This window comes from Stegostoma tigrinum, chromosome 2, assembly GCF_030684315.1.
Source record: "Stegostoma tigrinum isolate sSteTig4 chromosome 2, sSteTig4.hap1, whole genome shotgun sequence".
In the NCBI taxonomy this organism is placed as follows: Eukaryota; Metazoa; Chordata; class Chondrichthyes; order Orectolobiformes; family Stegostomatidae; genus Stegostoma; species Stegostoma tigrinum.
Window position 1 is genome coordinate 21,960,534 of NC_081355.1, and position 20,634 is coordinate 21,981,167.

Below are 20,634 nucleotides of genomic sequence, written 5' to 3' on the forward strand. Positions count from 1 at the left end.
ACGTTAGAAATTGACAATATGGTATCATTATCGTAATTTATATCCTACCAACATTGGGCAGAAGGAATCACTTACAAGGATGCAGCTATTGGGCAAGACTGAAAAGGCTGAGCTCTTTTCTTTTCCAGATGAAAAATTGCAAGGTGGTTCATACAGTTCTTTAAAATTATGAAGAAATTCAATAGGGTAAGCATAGGTAAGATGTATCCACTCATGTAGGAATTATAAGCTAGGGATATAAACATAAGACCATTACTGATAAATCCAATAGGGATGTCAGGAGAAACCGCTTTGACTACGGAGTGGTCAGAATGTGGCGATTCTTACTGACCATTGTGAACTTTGAAGTGAAAAGCATAAATGCATTCAAAAGGAGCATTGGACAAATACTGAGGGAAAGGTGAATAGAATAGCATCCCAATAGGATTAAATTAAAAGAAATATAGAGCATAAACACTAGCATGGAAAAGTGTGCATTGCTCAAGGGTTCCAGCTGATTCCACACTCTTTTCTGTGAAAGTTTCTCAAAACATGCAATATTATGCTAAGAAACGCACGTTTACAGGGCTGTGAATGATGGAATGTGAAAGACGAAAGAAAAAAAATCAAATCAAAAACATGGATGCACAGAAAACAAAATTAGGGTGAACCCCTCCCCCTCAAAAAATGTAAAATTAGAAAAAGAGAATAACTGTTCTAATTAACTAGGAACAATAGTTATATTTGTCAAATTGGATCAAAAACTTAGAACTCCTTTCTTAACAGCACCGTGAAATTCAATGGTCAGCACCAACTTCTCCAGGGCAATTAGGTCTGGGTAATAAATACAGAGCTAGCCAGTGATGTCCACATGCCAAGAATAAATCAAACTGTTAAAAATTCTTTACACACTGTCTTTTAATAGTGGATCATTGATAAATTAATTAAATTTGATTTTAAATCTTTAATGAATTTTAAACTGATTTGCACAACTGCTAAAAACTATAATTTTGTTGCAAAAGCACTTACATTTGTTGGTATTTAAGGAATCATGTCTTAAGGATTGTGAAAATGTTCTCATTTGAAGCAGTAAATAGATGCCTAGACCAGATTTCATTTAAGTTGGTCATGGAAGACAAATTGTGAAGACATTTATTGAAAAGCTTGAAGTTGTTTTCTGGAAGCCACATGTTTAAGTCTATGGTTGCTTGAAGTGAGTTCAGCTGGGGCAGAGGTTACAAAAACTGCTTTTACTAACTTTGTGAAGGACCCTCATGAGGATCCCATGACAGCCAAAGATAACTAAATCAGTTTTTCTTCATGCCAGGCTGTTAAAAAAGTTTGTGACATCTCCTGAAGTTACTGCTTATTTTGAACAGTGACAACTTGTGTACGAGGATACCAGACTAAAAGCAATCTAGAAAATTTCATTTTAACAATCAATAATTTTGTTGTTTATTAGAGAAACCTGAATGATGGATCTTTTTATTAGGAATCTAATATAGATTAAGTAAACAATTGGCCAACTTAGTATCTGAGTAACACATGTGAAAATCAGTGTTGCACAAGAGAGATCATGGAACCACACAGGCTAATAAAAAAACTCCAACTTCAATCATAAAATTTGCAAGGTGACTTTCGTCTATTGCCACTACACATATACAAAGTATCTAATTGCCTCGTTAAACTGGAGAATTAAGTCAGACAGAAAAAGGTCTCAGGCTTGATCACTGACTATGTGTTGAGTTATTTAGCTGTAGATGACTTTGCCCAGCAATTAGAATGTGGGACATGAGACCGGAGATTAGAAACTTGGCTTCTGACTCCTGATCATTAACTAATGATTTTGAGTCAATGTGAGTCTAGCTTTACGAAAAAGGATTAGAGTGTTGTACAACAATCAGAAAGGTGCAAGCAAATCCAGAGTTGATCCATTCCAAATGCAAGAAAGTGAGGGAAAGAAAACGAGAAACAATTCCTTGTGACTTGGTTTAACAGTCAAGAGTGTGGAGAAAGGCTTACCTTTCTGGGAACACCATTGATGTGTAGTTTCACCATGTATTTCCCACAGGGATTATACTCTGGCTCACCCTTTCTATTCTGAGGATAAATAATGCTGCAAATCAAAATAAAAAAATCAAACACAGATGCTGAGTGTACAACTTTTAAGGTAGCATGTGTTCAACACCATTATCTTTTCTTTGTGTAAGGTCTTTTGGCACCAGGTACAATCCCTGTAGGAGGGTAACTAACTGTCTCCTAGGTATCTCCTAATCTAATTCTGCAACTAACTATTAATGGGAATTTGGGAGCAGTTTGGAATCATTCCCTGAATTTTGCTTCCATCAAGGATATGTCCAACTTCTACTCAACACCCCTATTCAATTCTAGTACTGAAACGTGGGACTAAGTAAATGCAGAACAACAGGTACAAATCTGCACTGTACAGGTACAAATGTGCACTATTGGCTGCTGTACGTCACTAATATTCTATAAATTGCTGCGTCTTCCACTGTGATCCATCATTTACAACTGGTGCTGTATGGTGGGTAAGACATTCAAAATATCTCTGCTTTTCTATCTGCATGCTTGCAGCAACATGCACCATGAATGCCCATTAGCACAGACGTTGTCCATTGGAATGTTAAGACATTGAGATGTAGAAGGACAAATTTGGACATGTGACCAATTACTATAAATCTGTTAAAAGCACTTCTTTAAAATATAATCATGCAAGAAAATACTTGAATACCTTGTGATCAATTTTTTATTGTAACGTCTTTCATATGCAGCTCCGATGGCTAGAGAGGCCACAAAGGAACAGTCTGATACCACAGTCTGAAAATGAGTGTTTTAAAGATTAATCAATATCTTTTTACATTCTTTGAGTTGATAAACAGTCAGCCAGCAGCGCCATCATTGAACGCATTACAAAACCAAGAATGATCAATCCTCAGTTGTGGATTATGCTTTCCAATGCACCACATTCAGAAGGCAGCTGTTTCATGCTGCAGAATTTGAATTTTTATATTTACTATTACAGAACTATTACAAAAACTACAAAGACAGGGCAACTGGAGAACCTGTCTCACATCATTCATAAAGGCAAGCAAGCAAAACTACACTGGCATTTTCAAAAACTTTTGACTTTCTGAGCATAAAAACAAAGCAGATCATCCTAGTCTGCTGTGTCATTAGATTAGGCCACAGCTGATCTCGATCTGAAATTCATTTCCCTGCTTCAGTTTGGTATCTCAAAAGGTGTTCATTTGCCAAACATCTGTCGCTTATAGTTTGCAACTTTAACTAGAAACTATACTATAACTAGAAACTATAAATGCCCAGCATCCACAACTTTCTCAGGTAGAAGAGAATTTCCAACATTGATAGATTTTCTCAGTTAGTAACACCAAAAATAGGACATTTGGCTCCTCAAGGCTGCTCCATCATTCAACAAGATCATTGCTGATCTTCTACTTCAATGCCATTTTCGCCCACATTCTTTGATAATGTTATGATCTAAAAATCTATCATTCTCAGTCTTGAATACACCCAATGACAACCTCCACAGCCCTCTGTGGTAGACTTCCACGGATTCACCACCCTTTTAGTGAAGGAATTCATTTGTTAGAAATCAGACTAAGTGGAATTGGTGACAACACCCTTTCAAAATCTAATATTGACATTTAAACAACTAAAAAAGTGAACAGACAAAGCTGACCTTTAAAAATACTGACCTGTTTTATACTAAAGCTAGATACAGTATAGATCATTGTAGGGTTGTTGCAGAAGTCATCTGGTCGTACCCACCGGGAAAACAACGCTTTCTGCTTTGGTGATAATACCAGCTTGCCTGCTTTATCCCTGGGGGAAAAAAAGAAGAGGAGAGGACTTTAAAAAGCCAGCAGATCTCTCTGGCTAGTCAATGGGCTGAAAAGGTGGTCATTTTTGGGGACAGAAGTTGAGGGTGGAATTTAAGACAACGGCTCAGACAAAGTTGATGTCAAGCTAAGACTCAGCAGACAAAGACTCAATGTGAACATGGTGGATCGACTTATGGGAGGAAATCAAAAATTTCAAAGAAGGTTAAAACACGGACTAGCCAGAGACCAGAGCACATGCAAAGGTGAATGTAAACTTCCTAAACTGAGCGCAAGCCTTGACGGGGCCTGGGCCTGTTTACATCATAACTTACTGAAAGCATCTGGTGACAACAGGTGCTAAATATAAAGAACTTCAGGTCAAAAAATGTAATATCTTGATAAAAGTGAACAGTTTGGAAAATCTTGGTTTCAGACTGCCAAACTGACAGTAATCGCTTTACAAAATAAAACCCGTTGTTTTGCAGTAGGACAAAGTCTGGTGTTTAATACCTGCGAGGAGACAGAATAAACACTCCCTCATTTTCTATAAATATAAATCTCCCATGATATTACTCATGGCAAGCCAAATAATAAATTGTTTTGAAGCACAGAAGTTCCATAAAATTCAGCCTTGAGACAATGGTAGCACCCCTGCCTAAGTAAAGATTGTAAATTCAAGCTGATTTCAGAAATTTTGCATTATCCTTAAAAACAGACATTCCAAGACAATACTGAAGAAATACTATAACATCAGACAGCACAGATTCGATACGAGATATTGAAGAACTGCAAGAGTATTTTTCCCTTAGCCAACATCAACAAATTATCTGTCTATTATTCTCACTGCTGTGGTTAGGATCTTGTTGTGTGCATATTGATTGCAATGTTTCTTACAATAGCGATGACATTGCAAAAACATTTAATAGGTCCTCTGGTTGCAAAAGTGCCAAGTGAATGTTACTTTCTCTCCTTCTTTCATGTAGGTTATAGCATATTGTTTCTGCTAAGAAAGAACGCATATTGCCTGCAGCAGGAAAAAAAACTAAGTAAATACTCAACGGCTTTCAATAGCCCAGGTTTCCAACCTGTTTTTACAGGGAAGCAGCGATTGAAACAAAAATGATGAGTTCTGTATTGTAAATTTTTGGCATTCATCAGCTAGAGTCCATCTAAAGAATTATTTACTTAAACAAAGGAAATCTTCAGTTACATGATTGGATTTGTAAATTAATACACTAGTTTCCTCATTTTATCTTTAGAGGATTCCAAACTTTCAATGTTGAATCTTCATGTCAAAGTTGAAGTGTCTCATGATTTTCACTAATAATAATAAACGGAATTAGCCTTTCTAGGTTCATTTACACATGGCATCACATATGGGCAGACTAAGTATAAAAACAGCATTCTTCATCCCAAGTTTGTAATGACACACTGCAAAGACTTAAAAAAAAATTCACTTAAATATACCGAATGTTGCAAAATTCAGAGCTCTTGGATTTCCAAAAGTAAGTTTTACATCAGAAATATAAACTTACGAAAAGGGCATCGGAAATGCAAATCGCTCTTTGAGATCCACAGTCATGAAAGGCACATATTCAATTCCATTGATCTTAGAAGTTTTTCTGAAAGAAAATCAATTGGTAAACAAAACCAAAAAGGGTAATGTTTAAATAATACATAGGTTCAAACATTATCATTTCTCCTAAAGCTACACTAACAAGTACATCAAAAAATAATTTACTGCAACAAAAAACTTGAAGACTGACGCACTCTAAAAAGAATGACTCCATTTGATTGCACAGCATCAGTCAAGAAATTTAAAATTGCGAGTGCCTGTACCCATTGAAAGTATGAAGACTTAAAGTAAGACCAATTATATGGGGCTGTGTTATGCACAAATCGGTTGTGTGATTCCAGTGCTACAAAAGTGATTACACTTTTAAACATTCTTCTTACATGTTTTGGGATGCCTTGAGGCCATAAAGAATGCTATATAGAATGAATGCACTTTCATTTGAATCAGAAAATACTGCCTGAGGTCAGTACTGTACACAGATGACTTTAAGATGTTCTCACCGTAGCACCTCAATTTCCTCTGGTGAGTAAAGCTGGCCATGGGATGACTGTTCACTGCCCTGCACTCTAGATATAAGTGGTTTATCATTCAGTGTAAAATCTGATCCCAGCGGGTGGAAGGCTCGAACTGGCTGACTTGGCTTCCCCACACTGTGCTTCTTTTCTGCAGGAATTTTGGGTGCAGAGTCTTTTAATGCTTCAGCTCTAGATGGGAAATGAAATTAAAAAAAAACAGAAGGCAAGGTTACAAAAATAAAGCTTAAGCAACTCCCAAACTTGTGTTGCCCACCTCTTAGCACAAGGACACAAGTTAATAGGAACAGCATCTTCAATTTTCTCTTCAACTCTCACATAACACAATTTAGAAATATATTGTTGTTCCTTTAAGATTACTGGATTAAAATCCTAGACCTCCCACATTAGCAGGTCTGACAGGGAACCTTGACCACATGACTGCAGCTATTCATAAGACAACTCATCACAATTACTTCCCAGTCCAAATTACCTGTGACATAAGAGCAAACAATGTTTATATCCCCAACATGAATAAATACTCCAGCAGCGCCTCATAGCGCAGAAGTCTTGTTTGAGTTCAAGGTTCATTCCACGAATCTAGGCTGACACCTCAATCCAGTATTGCTGGAGCAGTAAACAGGCAGAGGTGCTGTCTTCTAGAATGGACATGTAACTGTGAACCCCAGCTGCACCCTCAATAAGAAAAAAGATTTCGCGGTCCTGGCCAATATGTTGTACTTTTGTTTCAAAGGGGAATGAAGGATAGGCCAAATCATTTCAGGCCAGTAATGGACAAATTATTGAAATCAATCTGAAAGACATGATAAACCATCACTTAGAAAGGTACAAATTAATCAAGACAGCCAGCACAGAATTTTTGGGCCAAGTTCATGTCTGATGAACTTGTTTGAATCTTTTGGAGGAGGGAACAAGGAGGATTGACAAGGACAGTGCAGTTGAACTGGTCTACATGGACTTTAGCAAGGAATTTGACGAGGTTCCACATGGCAGTGATTTTTTAAATAGTCTTTACGATTCTGGAGAATGTAGCAACTTGAATACAAAGTAACTGCAGTGGCAGGAAACAAAGGATCATTGGCAATGTTTGCTGATCGGAAGATTATATCCTGAGTGAGTAATTACAGAGTTTAAAACTAGGTTTTTATCAATGATTGGAACTTAAATGAGAAGTTTTCAGATTGCACAAAAACTGCCCATTTGGTCAATAGTGAAGAGGATATCAGTAGGCTGCAGTAAGGTGGGAAAAGGGGCAAATGGAAGTCAACCTGGAGATGGGAGAAGTGATGCACCTGGCAGGGCAGGGCACTCAACAGAGCAAGGAGATACATAATAAATGACAATAATCGAGACGTATAGAGGAAGTGAGGAACCTTGGCATAAAACAACCACAGATCTCCGAAAGTAGGACAGTGATAAGGTGGCATATGGAATTCTTTCCTCAAATAGCGGAGTGTAAAATACAACAGCCAGGAGGTCGTGTTAGCTAGTTTTTTGGCCACAACTTGAGTATCGTGCCATTCTGGTCACCTTAAAAGAAAGTATGCAAGTGTACTAAAGAAGGCACAGAGGAGATTTACAAGGATTTTATCAGGACTGGAAAAATATAACCATATGGGAAAGACTGGATATGTTGAGGTTGTTATCCTTGGTACACAAAAGACTAAAGGTTGACTTAACTGAAATGCACAAAATTGTAAGGGGCCTGGATAGATAAGAAAGATGAGAGCCGGTGAAGTGGAGATATCGATTCAAAGTTATCTTCCCTCCAGTCTTTCCACGGATGAGGAGTTTTTTTTTAAAAACTCAGGGATCTGGGACTCACTGCCTGGCAGGGCTGCAGAGGTGGAAATTCTCAACACTTTTAAAAAGGTATCCAGATATGCACATTATGTGCCATAACCTACAGGGCTATGGACCAATTCTGCAAAATCAGTCAGCTGGGTAGCTTGTTTCTCAGCTGGCATGCACACGCGCACACAGTTAGCTAAATGACCTCTTTCTGTACCATAAATTTCCTCTTACTCCAACCAATTATTATGCCTCACTAGTAAAGCTGGAATTAAGGATGTGTGTTCACAACAGTTTTGCCCAGATAAAGCATATTGATTAGTCTTTTTTTTAAATATCAGGACCACAGTGTGTGTCAGGAGTCATTAGCATGGCAACAACTGAGCCTGTTTGTTAACAAAAGAGAGTAGAAAGTTTTCAATTCTTTAAAAGAAAACTCTCTTCCCTTGCAGACAGGTAGCAAAGAATTGAAAAATAGCTGGCTATTTTCTTTCACTATTCATCAATAAATCATTGCCTCTAATCAGTGACAGAAACCATGCAATTAGTGTGTCAAATGTCTTGTCTGCAGTAAATAACTCAAAGGACTTGAAAAGAAGAACATCACATCTGAAGAATTCAAGACGACAAAGGAGATCTCATTGAATTCTGTGGACTGGTGCTATTGAGCCATGTTCACCCAAAATAACTGCCTTTGCTATTTGGTTTCAAGCATCTCTGGACATCAGAGGTTGTCTAAGAAAGATTAACAGCCAGCGAATTACATAAGTGACCTTGGAAGAACCTGTATTGCGGAGGTCATAGCAGGGGAACAACTAAGCAGCTAGTTCTTAAGCGCAACCTTACGGTTTTTTGTAAGCCTACAATGAGCATAGTAGGTTTATTTTGTTTGTAAATTTTTATTGAGATCTCTCTCTTGATTAAAGCTTAAAAATATAAAAACATAGGTACTAATTTGTCCTGGAACAATGTTTTTAGGGCAGTACGACTTATTTTCTGGATCTGCAGATTGTTAAGGTGTAAAGATGGTCTTTAGTAGAGTAGTGTGTTCTTATTGTCACATGTAGGAGATTAGGGAGAATGTCCATTGTTACTGATGATTGTCTGCAAATCCTATGGATCAGTTGGAGTGACAGTTAGAGGCAGTGAGGAATTTACAGGAGTTGGGGGTGTGATGGATGGCGGTTACAGGAAGGGAGATAAACTGAAGGTACAGTCAGGTATAGTAGGAACTGCAAATGCTGGAGAATCTCAGTTAACAAGGTGTAGAGCTGGATGAACACAGCAGGCCAAGCAGCATCAGAGGAGCAGGAAAGCTGACGTTTCGGGCCTAGACCCGTCTTCAGAAATGGAACTTCAAAAATGGCCTAGGGTCTAGGCCCGGGACGTCAGCCTTCCTGCTCCTCTGATGCTGCTTGGCCTGCTGTGTTCATCCAGCTCTGCATCTTGATACAGTCAGGTAGATAGGTTATCTCCAGGAAAGAGGCAGGTAGTGCAGGAGTCTTGTGTGGCAATCCCCATCTCAAACAAGTACGCTGTTTTGCAAAGTGTAGGGGGTGATGGACTCTCAAGGGATTGTAACACTGACAGCCAGATTTCTGGTACTGAAACTGGCTCTAATATAACAAAGGGCTTGCCAGGTTCCAAGTGATTGATTGTGATAGGGAACTCTCCAGTCAAGAGGCACAGACAGATGTTTCTGAAGCTAACAGCAAGACATCAGAATGGTGCCCTGGCTCTGGTGCCTGAACCAAGGATAAATTGGAGGGGGTGCACAGAATAGGAGAATAGAGCAGATGTATGCTTGACTGAGAATCTGGTGCAGCGAAAGAAGGATTCCAGTTTTGGATTGCTGGAGTGTATAGATGCTATAGGAAGGATAGAAAGGGAGGCGGGAGTGGTGTTTTTCATTAGGGATAACATTACAGCTGTACATAGGGAGAATATTCCTGGGAATATGTCCAGGAAAGTTATTTGGGTGGAACTGAGAAATAAGAAAGGGATGATCATTTTATTGGGATTGCACAATACAGCTCCCCCCCCACCGTTGTCAGCAGAAAACTGCAAAACAAATTTGTAAGGAGATCTCAGTTATCTGAAGAACAATAGGGTGGTTTTATGGTAGGGAATTTTAAATTTTCCAAACAAAGATGGGACTGCCATAGTATGAAGAGCTTGGATGAAGAGGAATTTGTTAAGCGTGTACAAGACACTTTTCAAATGCAGTGTGTGGATGTATCTACTTAAGAAGGTGTAAAACTTGACCTGTTCATGGGAAATAAGGCACAGCACATAACGGAAGTGTCAGTGCGGGAGCATTTTAGGGACCCGTGACGTGACCATAATCCTATTAGTTTTAAAATATGATAGAAAAGGATAGACTGGATCCAAAAGTTAAAGTTCTAAATTGGAGGGAGGCCAATTTTGACAGTATTAGGTAAGAATTTTTAATGGTGGTGGGAGACAGGGTTGGTGGGGAGGTGGAATGGAGTTGCTGAATGTTGTGCAGGTTCAAGAATCACTAGGTATTTTCAAACCTAGATTTTCTAAGTCTGATTTTCAAAGGATTGGCATTTTATTCAACCATTATGATTTAACGTAGCATGTTGAAAATGAATATCTCATGACGAAAGAGAAAAGAAGAGAAAGATGGAAGGCTTGCAATTCTGAAACAGCTTTCGTGATCTTAGCATGCCCCAAGACACTTAGCAACAATAAAGTGCTTTTGTAGTGCAGTCAAATGGCTGGAAAATGGGAAGCCTTCAAATATGAGATAACAAGAGTCCAGAGACTGTTAGGGTGAAGGGCAACGCTGGAAGGTGTAGCGAATGCTGGATGACTAGAAAAATTGTGGTTTTGGTCAAGCATAAGGAGGAAGTATGTGTCAGGTATGGATAGCAAAAATCAAGTGGATCTCTAGAAAAGTACACAAAGTCGGGAGGACTATACTTGAGAGGAAAATCAAGAGGGCAAAAAGGGGACAGGAGATAGCTTTGGCAAATAAGGTTGAGGAGAATCCAAACGGATTCTACAAACACATTAGGGACAAAAAGGTAACTAGGGAGAGAATAGGGCCCTTTAAAGATCAGCAAGGTCCCCTACGTGTGGAACTGCAGAGAATGGGGAAAGATACTAAACAAGTGTTTTGCAGTGTTTACTGTGGAGAAGAATACAGAAGATAGAGAATGTGGCAAAATAAATAGGTGGTAGAGAAAAGCCAGGGGATTATAGAGCAGTGAGCCTGACATCAGTGATGGCATGTTGTCAGAAGGAATTCTGAGGGACAGATTTACATGTATTTGGAAAGGCTAGGACGGATTAGGGACAGTCAACATGGCTTTGTGCGTGGGAAATAGTGTCTCATTAACTTGAAGGAATTTGTTTGAAATAACTAAGAGGATTGCTGAGGGCAGAGTGGAGACATAGATTTAAACCTTTCCCCTCTCATCTTAAAAGGGACTGGAGTGCAACTTTTTCACAAAAGGGTGGTGTGTGTATGGTATGGAGTTGCCTGAGGAAGTAGTGGAGGCTGGTACAATGACAACATGTGAAAAGCATGTGGATGGGCATATGAATGGGAAAAGTTTAGAGGGATATAGGCCAAATGTTGGCAAATGGGACTACGTTAATCTGATCGGCATGGACAAGTTGGACCGAAGGGTCAGTTTCTATGATGTACAACTCTGACTGGTCTCCAATACCTTCTTCCCATCCATAACATTTTTATTGTTTGGCCAAGTCTATGTGCATGTGTATTGGGGTTTAAAGGAGGAAGACAGATTAAGTTAAGAACTATCAGTTGACTAGGCATTTTTTGCTTGCCAGTGGTTAGAACTGACTTACTTGTAAAAAACAGTAGTGTCTCGTTAAGTACAGAAACTTGGTCAGTGTACTGTGTTAACACAAGTTAGTCAGGTGGGCAAATTGGAGAATTTGAGTAACTGGATTAAATCTAAAACTTTTGTGAATGCTTTGAAAGTATTGGTGTTCAAGTATAGAGTGAGTAGGGTTAAACAATCAACATCAAAAAAACAGATCATTTACTTGTTAGAGCTTCCAGCATGCAAATGAGCTGCTGATGCTAACAGTCACTATATTTCAAAAACTGTAAAGCACAAATGGGATTGTGGCCATGACAGATGCTACATAAATGCAAGTTTTTCATTTCAAGACATTCTAAATATTTAAACAATGGAGATGGTACAACATTCCATTCAGCCAAACTATGTTTCTTTCAGGTTATAGACACACTTGCCAAGCCAGTGTGTTTGATTGCAGACACCGTCATCCTGCTATGTAATATCAGTGTGCTCTGGTAAAGCATTCGAGTTCTGTCCCGCTTGTTATTTATATGCATCAGTTTGTTGGGGTGATTGGTACCAATTACAGTTGTTTTTCAGTGGTATGTATGCAGGGTCTAATTCAATGAGTTTGTCAGCTTTCTGGTTAGAATACCAGGCCTCCAGGAATTCCCTGGCATGCCTCTGTTTGGCTTGTGTGATTATGGAGGTGTTGTCCCACTCGAATTTGTGTCCCTCACTGTCCGTGTGTAGTGAGACAAGTGAGAATTGGTCATGTATCTTGGTAGCTAGTAAGTGTTCGTCTAACCTTATTGTCAGTCATCTTCTGGTGTGGCTTTCGGTATGGGGTCCTCTACATTCGTCAATAACTGTCATAGGGTGGATGATGATTTGTGGACTACCCTGATATGTTGGGGTCCGAGTAGTCCTTGATGTATGGTAGGGTGATGAGTCTGGTCAGGTTGTGTCTTCCTGTTGTGATCTGTCTCAGAAGTAACGGCAGATTGTGCTTTTTGGGTATCCATTCCTTTTGAAGACCATATACAGGTGCTCCTGTTTTGCTTTGTGTAGTTTCAGGTTGCTGCAATGTTGTTGTGGCTCATTTAAACAGTGTCCTGATGCAGGTCCATTTCTGGGCACTGGGGGTGGTTCCTAGTGTGTTGGAGTATCTGGTTCATATGTGTGGTATTTCTTTACACACTAGTCTGGAGTTCCCCATTGTTTGTGTTCTATGACTATGTCCAAGAAGAGCAGTCGGTTGTTGTTCTCTTCTTCTTTTGTGAATTTTATCCCGGTGAGAATGTTGTTTGTGTTGGCAGGTTTCTTCTAGTTTTGTGCATTTGATAATCATGAAGGTGTCATCTACATAATCGTACCCAAAGTTTGGTTGTACAGTTGGGAATACTGCACGTTCTAACCTTTGCATTACTGATATTGCAATAAGGCCCAGAAGTCTCACTACACACAAAGAGGGACACAAATTCGACTAGGACAACACATCCATAACTGCACAGGCCAAACAGAGGCACGCCAGGGAATTCCTGGAGGCCTGGTATTCTATCCGGAACTCTTTCAACAAACACATTGTACACAGGGTCTAATTTAAACCACTGAGAACCAGAACCATAAGTGGTACCAAACACCCCAATAAACTGAGGCATATAAATAACACGTGGGATAGAACACCGATGATGTTACCTAGCAGGGTGATGAAACATTTGCAACCAAACCCACCAGCTCGGCGAGCTTGTCTACAACCTCACCGCAACCCAAGCTACAAATATTCTCGAAAACTATGTTGCTTTCCCTACCTACTGTGTAAGGACTTGCACTGCCAAACAGCACTACATCCTTACAGCTGTAAAACATTTTTACTGTAATGTTCAGATAACATCACCTCGCAAGAAAGAAAACAGGCCTCACCTAGAGCTTGCCCTTACAGAAACCTTTAAACTTCTTTCACAAATTGTTTTTAAAATAATGAGAATTTTGATTTGCAATGAAGCAGTTAGAAATCAAACAAATTATTCTGGCAGAAGTTCTTAAAACTAAAATGAAACATTACAGCTTAACAGGATTAGTCTCTTCAAAAGAAACACAATCCCTATACGACAACATTCCAAGAAGCTATTTCTCCCCTATTTTAATCTAAGTGCATTATTCTTATAGGTTGAAGCAACGACTGACTTCAAGTCACTATCTCCGATAATCAAAAGACATTTTCATACAAAGTATGATAAACAAACACAGTTGAGGTTCTTCAGACTGAATATGGTCATAACTGTATGCATTGAAGAGGAGAAGCAAGGATCTTTGCCAAGGTTAAGAGGAGGACTACTTGGACTCAGTAGATCAGAGCAATGTACTTTTACTTCAGAGTTTATTTCAAGAAAAGAACAAAACTAAAGTATCAATATGGTTCGTATTCCTAAAAGTATAGTCCTAGCTCAAATAAACCAAGGTGTCTAAACCAGTCCCTGGCAAAACAGCAGCTGTAATTGGAGCTATACTTTATTAGACAATATCTCATTCAGTCAGAATAGTGATTTTTAAAAAAAAATACACAGCTTGAGATTAAGGTGCAGTATTACAATCAAAGAGGATTTTATACAGCAGCTACTCTCAGTGTTCTTTAAGGCACTGTATGCAAAGCTCACACAGATGCCTGAAGTGGAATTGTTCCAACACATATAAAAGTTGCCAGAGAGCAAAAAGTGACTCACCTGTCAAGTGCTTGTCGAGCTAATTGTTTCAATTTACCCTGCAGTGTTTGATCAGAGGTCTCATTAGCCTAGGATGAAAGATACAGTATATATGCTTAACTCTTTACTACATTTGATCCTTTAAGTACATTTGGTCACATACATACACAACTTAACATGGGCTTTCATGTTCCAATTTGGTCTATGATTCTATAGTTTACTCACTGTGTTCAGGCATAATTCAACAGCCTCAGTGTACAGTTCCACAGCCTCGTCAGCATTGCCCTTCTCATCTTCATCAAATGCTTGTGTGACCAGGAAGTGTGCACGTTCCAGATCCATCTGCTGCTTTGATTTCAGAGGGTGTCCTTTGTGGGCCTGTGCTTGAACTTTGCAAACATGGAAACGTTTAGAGTTCTGAGCATTTTTTTTTGCCAATTTTAGAATACATACACCTTCAAAACCTCATTGCAAAAACCTGCGGTTAAAAACCAATGCCAAAACACATCGAGCTCCATAGTGCATGACTCTACTTATTTTGGTCAGCCATACCATAATATAACAGGTATAAGTGTAATCAGTCATTCATACTTTTAATGCAAGTTGTACCTACCTGCAGAGTAAAGAGCCTGCACACGGTCCATGTACTCAGTTATTTTCTCCTGAATACCATCCAACTTTGAGCCAGCCATGCCAGCGCATATTAATGCTTGAGCAGCTTCCTACAAAATACATACTGGTTTTAGTAGACACAGAAATTGAATCTTTCTCAATGCAAACTTCCAAAGAGAATTAAAACAATGACTGTATTTCTAAAATGCCACCCACAGCCATGGGATTCCCCAAAGTACTTTCGAAGGCTTTTGCCTTAATAGGAAATGCAGCAGTGATTGTTTACACAACCTATTCCCACAAAAGAATAAGGTAATGAAAAGATACATTGTGTTAGCTAAGGTAGACGCATGTTAAACATCCGGCAGGGAGTCTGGGTGTTCTTTTCTGTTTGTCCTTGAATACTGCCACAAATACAGACCCAGATCAATGTGGTTGACTCTTAAAAATCCTCTACAATCGCCAAGTAAGCTACACACCTCAAAGGCAAGTTGGGATAGGTAACAAATCCTGGTCTAAAAAGATGGCAGGAAAAGCTTTTAGGAGTCAAGAAGTATGCTACTTGCTCCAAGATTCCCAAGCTCCCATTCTTCAAGTCAAACATCAGTGGTAGTCCAAAATCTTTGGTCAATGCTGACGGCGCAGGGGATGGTTGGCATGGATTTTGTGGACTGAATTGAAATTTCCCAACTCACAAATTGGAAATGTGAGGTTGTATCTCAAGACGAATGACCCTAGTTTATCAGCATTATGTTGTAGTATCCAATTGTATATTTAAAGTCTTTGGACAGAATTTGAATCCTTATTTCAGACTCAAAGGTTAAAATGGTACCTGTGTCAAGACTAAAAAGGTTACTTCCATGAAAGTAGAAATGGAATCTGTATCAACATATCATGTGTATCAGTGACAGAGCTGTTACGACCATTGTTGGTTTCTGGCATCAGGCAATTGTCAAATTAGTTACAAGGGGATAAAGCTTCTGACTACTGGTACAAACAATCAGAAAAGTTAGGCTGGCAATAAAATTATTTCAGAAAATGATCACTACAACCTCTTCCCTTTTGTCAAACAGCAAATTTGCATCAAAAGGGCAGCAACAGACATCCCCTCCTTCCACTGAGGGGAAGTAGCAGAAAGCCCCCCGGCACCCCCTTGCCTCCCATGAGGGGAGGTGACAAGACATCCCCACAATCTTCCGCGCCCCCCACGATGGCAGGCGTCCCCACACTCTTCCGCACCCCCCCCCCCCCCAAGGATGACAGACATCCCACACCCACAGGATCACCTTGTAGTAAAAGACAGCCTCGTTGAAGCGGCCGCTCTGATCGTTCCTCACCGCCACCTGGGCAAACTTGACGGCGTCCTGCTCCAAGGCACTGGGGTCCATGGTGACGACGACGATGGTGGTGGTGGTGGTCGTTCGGCCACCCCCTTTAACCCGGGGAGCACGGTGAGAGAAACAGACACTAAACCTCCATCAGCACCCGCCCCCGGTCCGCTGGGGGTCACTGCAACTACTTCCAGTTCCGGTTGACCGCTGACGGGGAGGAGTTGGGCGGAGACTCTTTCCCCATTGGCTGATGGAATGTGTCCAGGCTACCCCCGTATTAGGAATGAAAAATATTTACTATTTTAAATGAAAGGAACAGTCGACGAAATGAAACCGAAATTAGGGCGTGAAATGCAACTAGGTTCACATTAGTAGGGGGTTGAACTTGTGATCAGAGATAATGGGAACTACGGACGCTGGAGAATCCAAGATAGGGATGCCTAACAAAGTGTGGAGCTGGATGAACACAGCAGGCCCAGCAGCATCTCAGGAGCACAAAAGCTGACGTTTCGGGCCTAGACCCTTCATCAGAAAAGGGGGATGGGGAGAGGGAACTGGAATAAATAGGGAGAGAGGGGGAGGCGGACCGAAGATGGAGAGAACAGAAGATAGGTGGAGAGAGTATAGGTGGGGAGGTAGGGAGGGGATAGGTCAGCCCAGGGAGGATGGACAGGTCAAGGGGGCGGAATGAGGTTAGTAGGAGGGTGTAGGTGAGAGGAAGAACAGATTAGGCAGACGGGGACGAGCTGGGCTGGTTTTGTGGAGTGCCTCATCCTGAGAGCAGATGTGGCAGAGGTGAAAAAATTGGGAATAGGGGATGGAATTTTTGCAGGAAAGTGGATGGGAGGAGGTGTATTCTAGGTAGCTGTGGGAGTCGGTGGGCTTGAAATGGACATCTGTTTCTAGGTGGTTGCCTGTGATGGGGACAGAGAGGTCCAGGAAGGTGAGGGATGTGTTGGAAATGGTCCAGGTGAACTTGAGGTTGGGGTTGAAGGTGTTGGTCACTGCATCTCAAACCAGCCCAGCTCGTCCCTGCCTCCCTAGCCATTTCTTCCTCTCACCTATCCCCTCCTCCCACCTGAGGCCGGACCTCCATTTCCTACCTACTAACCTCATCCCGCCCTCTTGACCTGTCCATCCTTCCTCGACTGACGTATCCCCTTCCTCCCTTCCCTCCTATACTCTCCACCTACCTTCTCCTCTCTCCATTTTCAATCTGCCTCCCCCCTCCCTATTTATTTCAGAACCCTCTCCCCATCCCTCTTTTCTGATGAAGGGCCTAGGCCCGAAATGTCAGTTTCTGTGTTCCTAAGATGCTGCTTGGCCTGCTGTGTTCATCCAGCTCCACACTTTGTTATCTCACCTTAGTAGGGGATCTTGTGGTGCAGTCGTGCTGCCCCAACCACTGGGTCAGGAGGTTCAAACCCAACTTGCTCCAGAGGTGTGAAGTGAAGGTCTGAACTAGCTGATCAGAAAAAGCCGAAATGGAGCTGTCCAAAATAAAAGGATTTGTGGCTAAACATCAGAGAAATCATGTAATGCAAGGTGTCCCCCCCAGGGTGGGCAAGTCCAAAACTAGACAGCATAGGTTTAAAGTGAGAGGGGAAAGATTTAAAAGGGACCTGAGGGATAGTCTTTTTACACAGAGGGTGAGGCAAGTATGGAATGAAATGCTAAAATAAGTGGTGGAGGCTGGTACAGTCACAACATTTAAAAAACATCTGGATGGGTACATGAGAAGGAAGGGTTTAGATATGGGCCAAATACTGACAAATGGGCCAAGATTTATTTAGGACATCTGGTCAGCATGGACGAGTTGGACCGAAAAGTATTGTTTCTGCACTGTACAACTCTATGACCCTGGATGAGGTTGGTGCCAGAGCCAGGTGCAGTACTGATTGCTGCGCAGTCCGAGGTGCCACCAAGTGTTTGGATATGTTTAAAACAATCCGTTCAGATATATCATGACACACCCCTAGGAAAGGAATGATTATGTTCTCAGGTTTTCTGGCTCAGATGCTGGGACACAAGTCTATGCATACAATCACTGTCCCACAAAGGCCCTCCCATCCATTCTGTAAGATTTTAAACGAAAGCACCGCCTGTCTGTCCATTCAACTGCTATGCATTCTGGCATGAGTCATTCCTGGATCCTGATTCTTATGACGTTTTGACCAAGTGGTGCATGATTGTGATACCTTGTCACACGATTGACTTCTTTGGATGTTATTGTATTTACCTTACAGCAGTTGGGTCCCATGCTGCGCTTTTGTTGAAGCAGCTGTTGCTTAAGTAATTGTGAGTAGCAATATGCTAGTCATCAGAAAAGAATGGAAACAAGTGAGGGTGGCAAACCAGAAATGTGCTGATGTTTAACTCCAAGACTAATTTATGTTAACTGACTGAAACCAGTTGTAATGCAGGCTTCTCATGTACAACAGTAATACCATAATCTGGCAATAGGCTATTTGTAATATGTGTAAGCCCTAATTCCCTCTGTCTAACAATAAACTGCTTATATTTATTCTGAAATCCCTGCCCTAATGGAACACATGCTGAACTCCAATTTCTTTTGTTTCTTATGTACCGCATTAGCTACGAGTGGTGAAAGGTGTTGCAGTTTAATAACTCACAGTTCAAGAATCTTCCACCTGTCTTCCCCTTGTTTTCACAGTTGAGAATCTTTGGATTCTGCTTCCTATTTCCAAGGTAAAAGCACACAATCCTCATGGACCACAGGGTTGCTCTCTTACTAGAGCCAGACTCTCGTTAGAGGGAGAGGGAGACATTTAACATGAGAGTCATTATACCTCAGATGAGGGGACAGGTTGAGAAGGTGAATCCTTCATGATAACCTGAGCTGGGATGGGAATTGAACCCATGCTGTTGGCATCTCTCTGTATTGCAAACTAACAGTTGAATAAACTAAGCAAACTGACCCATTCTTCAACAGTAAGATCTCCAGGTTTCACCTATCCTTTCATTGATTGCTCCTCTTTCAGTGCTTCTCCCACTGAACTTGTTTCTGCAACTCATAGTTTTGCAGAAAGTTTTACTGCCTGGCTCCACCTTTCTTTAGCCACTAAATTCCAACTCTAGTCCCTTTCTTGCCAACAACATATGTTTATATTGCAGCTATATGCAGTAAAACAAAATCAAGATGTTAATCAGAAGTATTATTAAACTTACCTGGCACTGATTTATATAGAGGCATGTTAGGTCAGATGGCCAAATGCCTGGGTCAAAGTGGTTAAGTTTCAGTAGTGAATGAAAGAAGGAGTGAGAGGTTGAGTGGCAGATAGGTTTTGGGAGCGAATTCCACACGTCGGTGTCTTGGTCTCTTAAAACCTGAGTAATGGAAAACAGGAATGCCTAAAATACAATAGTGTAGATATCTTGGAGGCTTAGAAGGCTAGCAAGCCTGAGACAAAGATATTAGCCAGGGAACATGGTAGTGTGTTGAAATGGCAGGCAACTGGAAGCTCAGAGTCACTTCTGCAGACAGAACACAGGTGTTCTGCAAAGTGGTCACCCAGTCAGCGTTTCATTTGGCCAGTGTACAGAGACCATGTTGTGGGCAGCGAATACAAGAGACTAAATTGAGTGGAGTGCAAGTAAAGCACTGCTTCATCTGGAAGGTGTGTCTGGACCCTTCGATAGTGACGAAGGAGCAAGTAAATAGGCCAGTATTACACCTTTTGTGGTTGCAAAAGAGGGTGCAGTGGGGATGGGGGGAGATGCTGGGAGTGGAACCATTCCGGAAGGTATAGTCTCTACAGAAGGCTGACAAGGGAGGGTAGAGGAATATGTGTCTGATAGTGGCTTCCACTGGAGGTGGCAGAAATGGCAGCTAATGATCCTTTGGATGTGGATGCTGATGGGATGGTAGGTGAGGATGAGGGAGATCTTACCACTGTTGTGAGAGGGAAGATATGAGGGTGAGGGCCAAAGAGTGGAAGATTGATTCTCAGTGCCATGTGTCTCCATATGCATTCTTTCTTTTTTTTCCTCCATCAGCACCACCTCACGCTAGCTCAGACCTGCCCATTCCCCAGTTCCACTTCATTCTGTGGCTCATTCAGTGTTCTAACAAGAAACTTTTCCTTTCACTTTCAGGCATTCTGCTCACAGGTGCCAAATGTGTTGTTTTCAGCAAAGGTCTTAGTTTTATCCCTCTGCATCCCCACCTCAATAAATCTTTGGCACAACATGCTGTTGAACTCTTCTTCCATTGGCTTCACATCTGTGCCCATTTCTTTGGACAAGAGCTCTCTCCCTGTCCCACAGACCCCCTTCACCCACCTCCAACACTCTTCCTCCACCTGGATGCATCCCCGACTTTGGACGTTTGCCTGAACTTGACCCGTTCATTGAATAATGTTGGGGTGACAATGGTTGCATCAGTTTCACAGCCTCCATTATCCATTTGTAACCATCTCCCTCAGAA

The 20,634-nt window shown here is 41.0% G+C and overlaps 1 protein-coding gene across 1 annotated transcript in view; it reads right to left on the bottom strand.

Moving 5' to 3' along the window:
- The window catches only part of capn7 (calpain 7), a 38,734-nt gene extending 22,375 nt beyond the window's left edge, over positions 1-16,359 (bottom strand). Inside the window, exons 1-9 of the mRNA XM_048550879.2 lie at positions 16,143-16,359; positions 14,858-14,966; positions 14,470-14,633; positions 14,266-14,333; positions 5,919-6,122; positions 5,378-5,464; positions 3,717-3,843; positions 2,732-2,817; positions 2,002-2,095 (exon numbers count right to left, since the gene is read on the bottom strand). Of these exons, the coding sequence (XP_048406836.1) occupies positions 2,002-2,095; positions 2,732-2,817; positions 3,717-3,843; positions 5,378-5,464; positions 5,919-6,122; positions 14,266-14,333; positions 14,470-14,633; positions 14,858-14,966; positions 16,143-16,244 (1,041 nt within the window). The 5' untranslated portion in view covers positions 16,245-16,359. The remainder of the gene's footprint in view (positions 1-2,001; positions 2,096-2,731; positions 2,818-3,716; positions 3,844-5,377; positions 5,465-5,918; positions 6,123-14,265; positions 14,334-14,469; positions 14,634-14,857; positions 14,967-16,142) is intronic.
- Between the last annotated feature and the right edge of the window lie 4,275 nt (positions 16,360-20,634).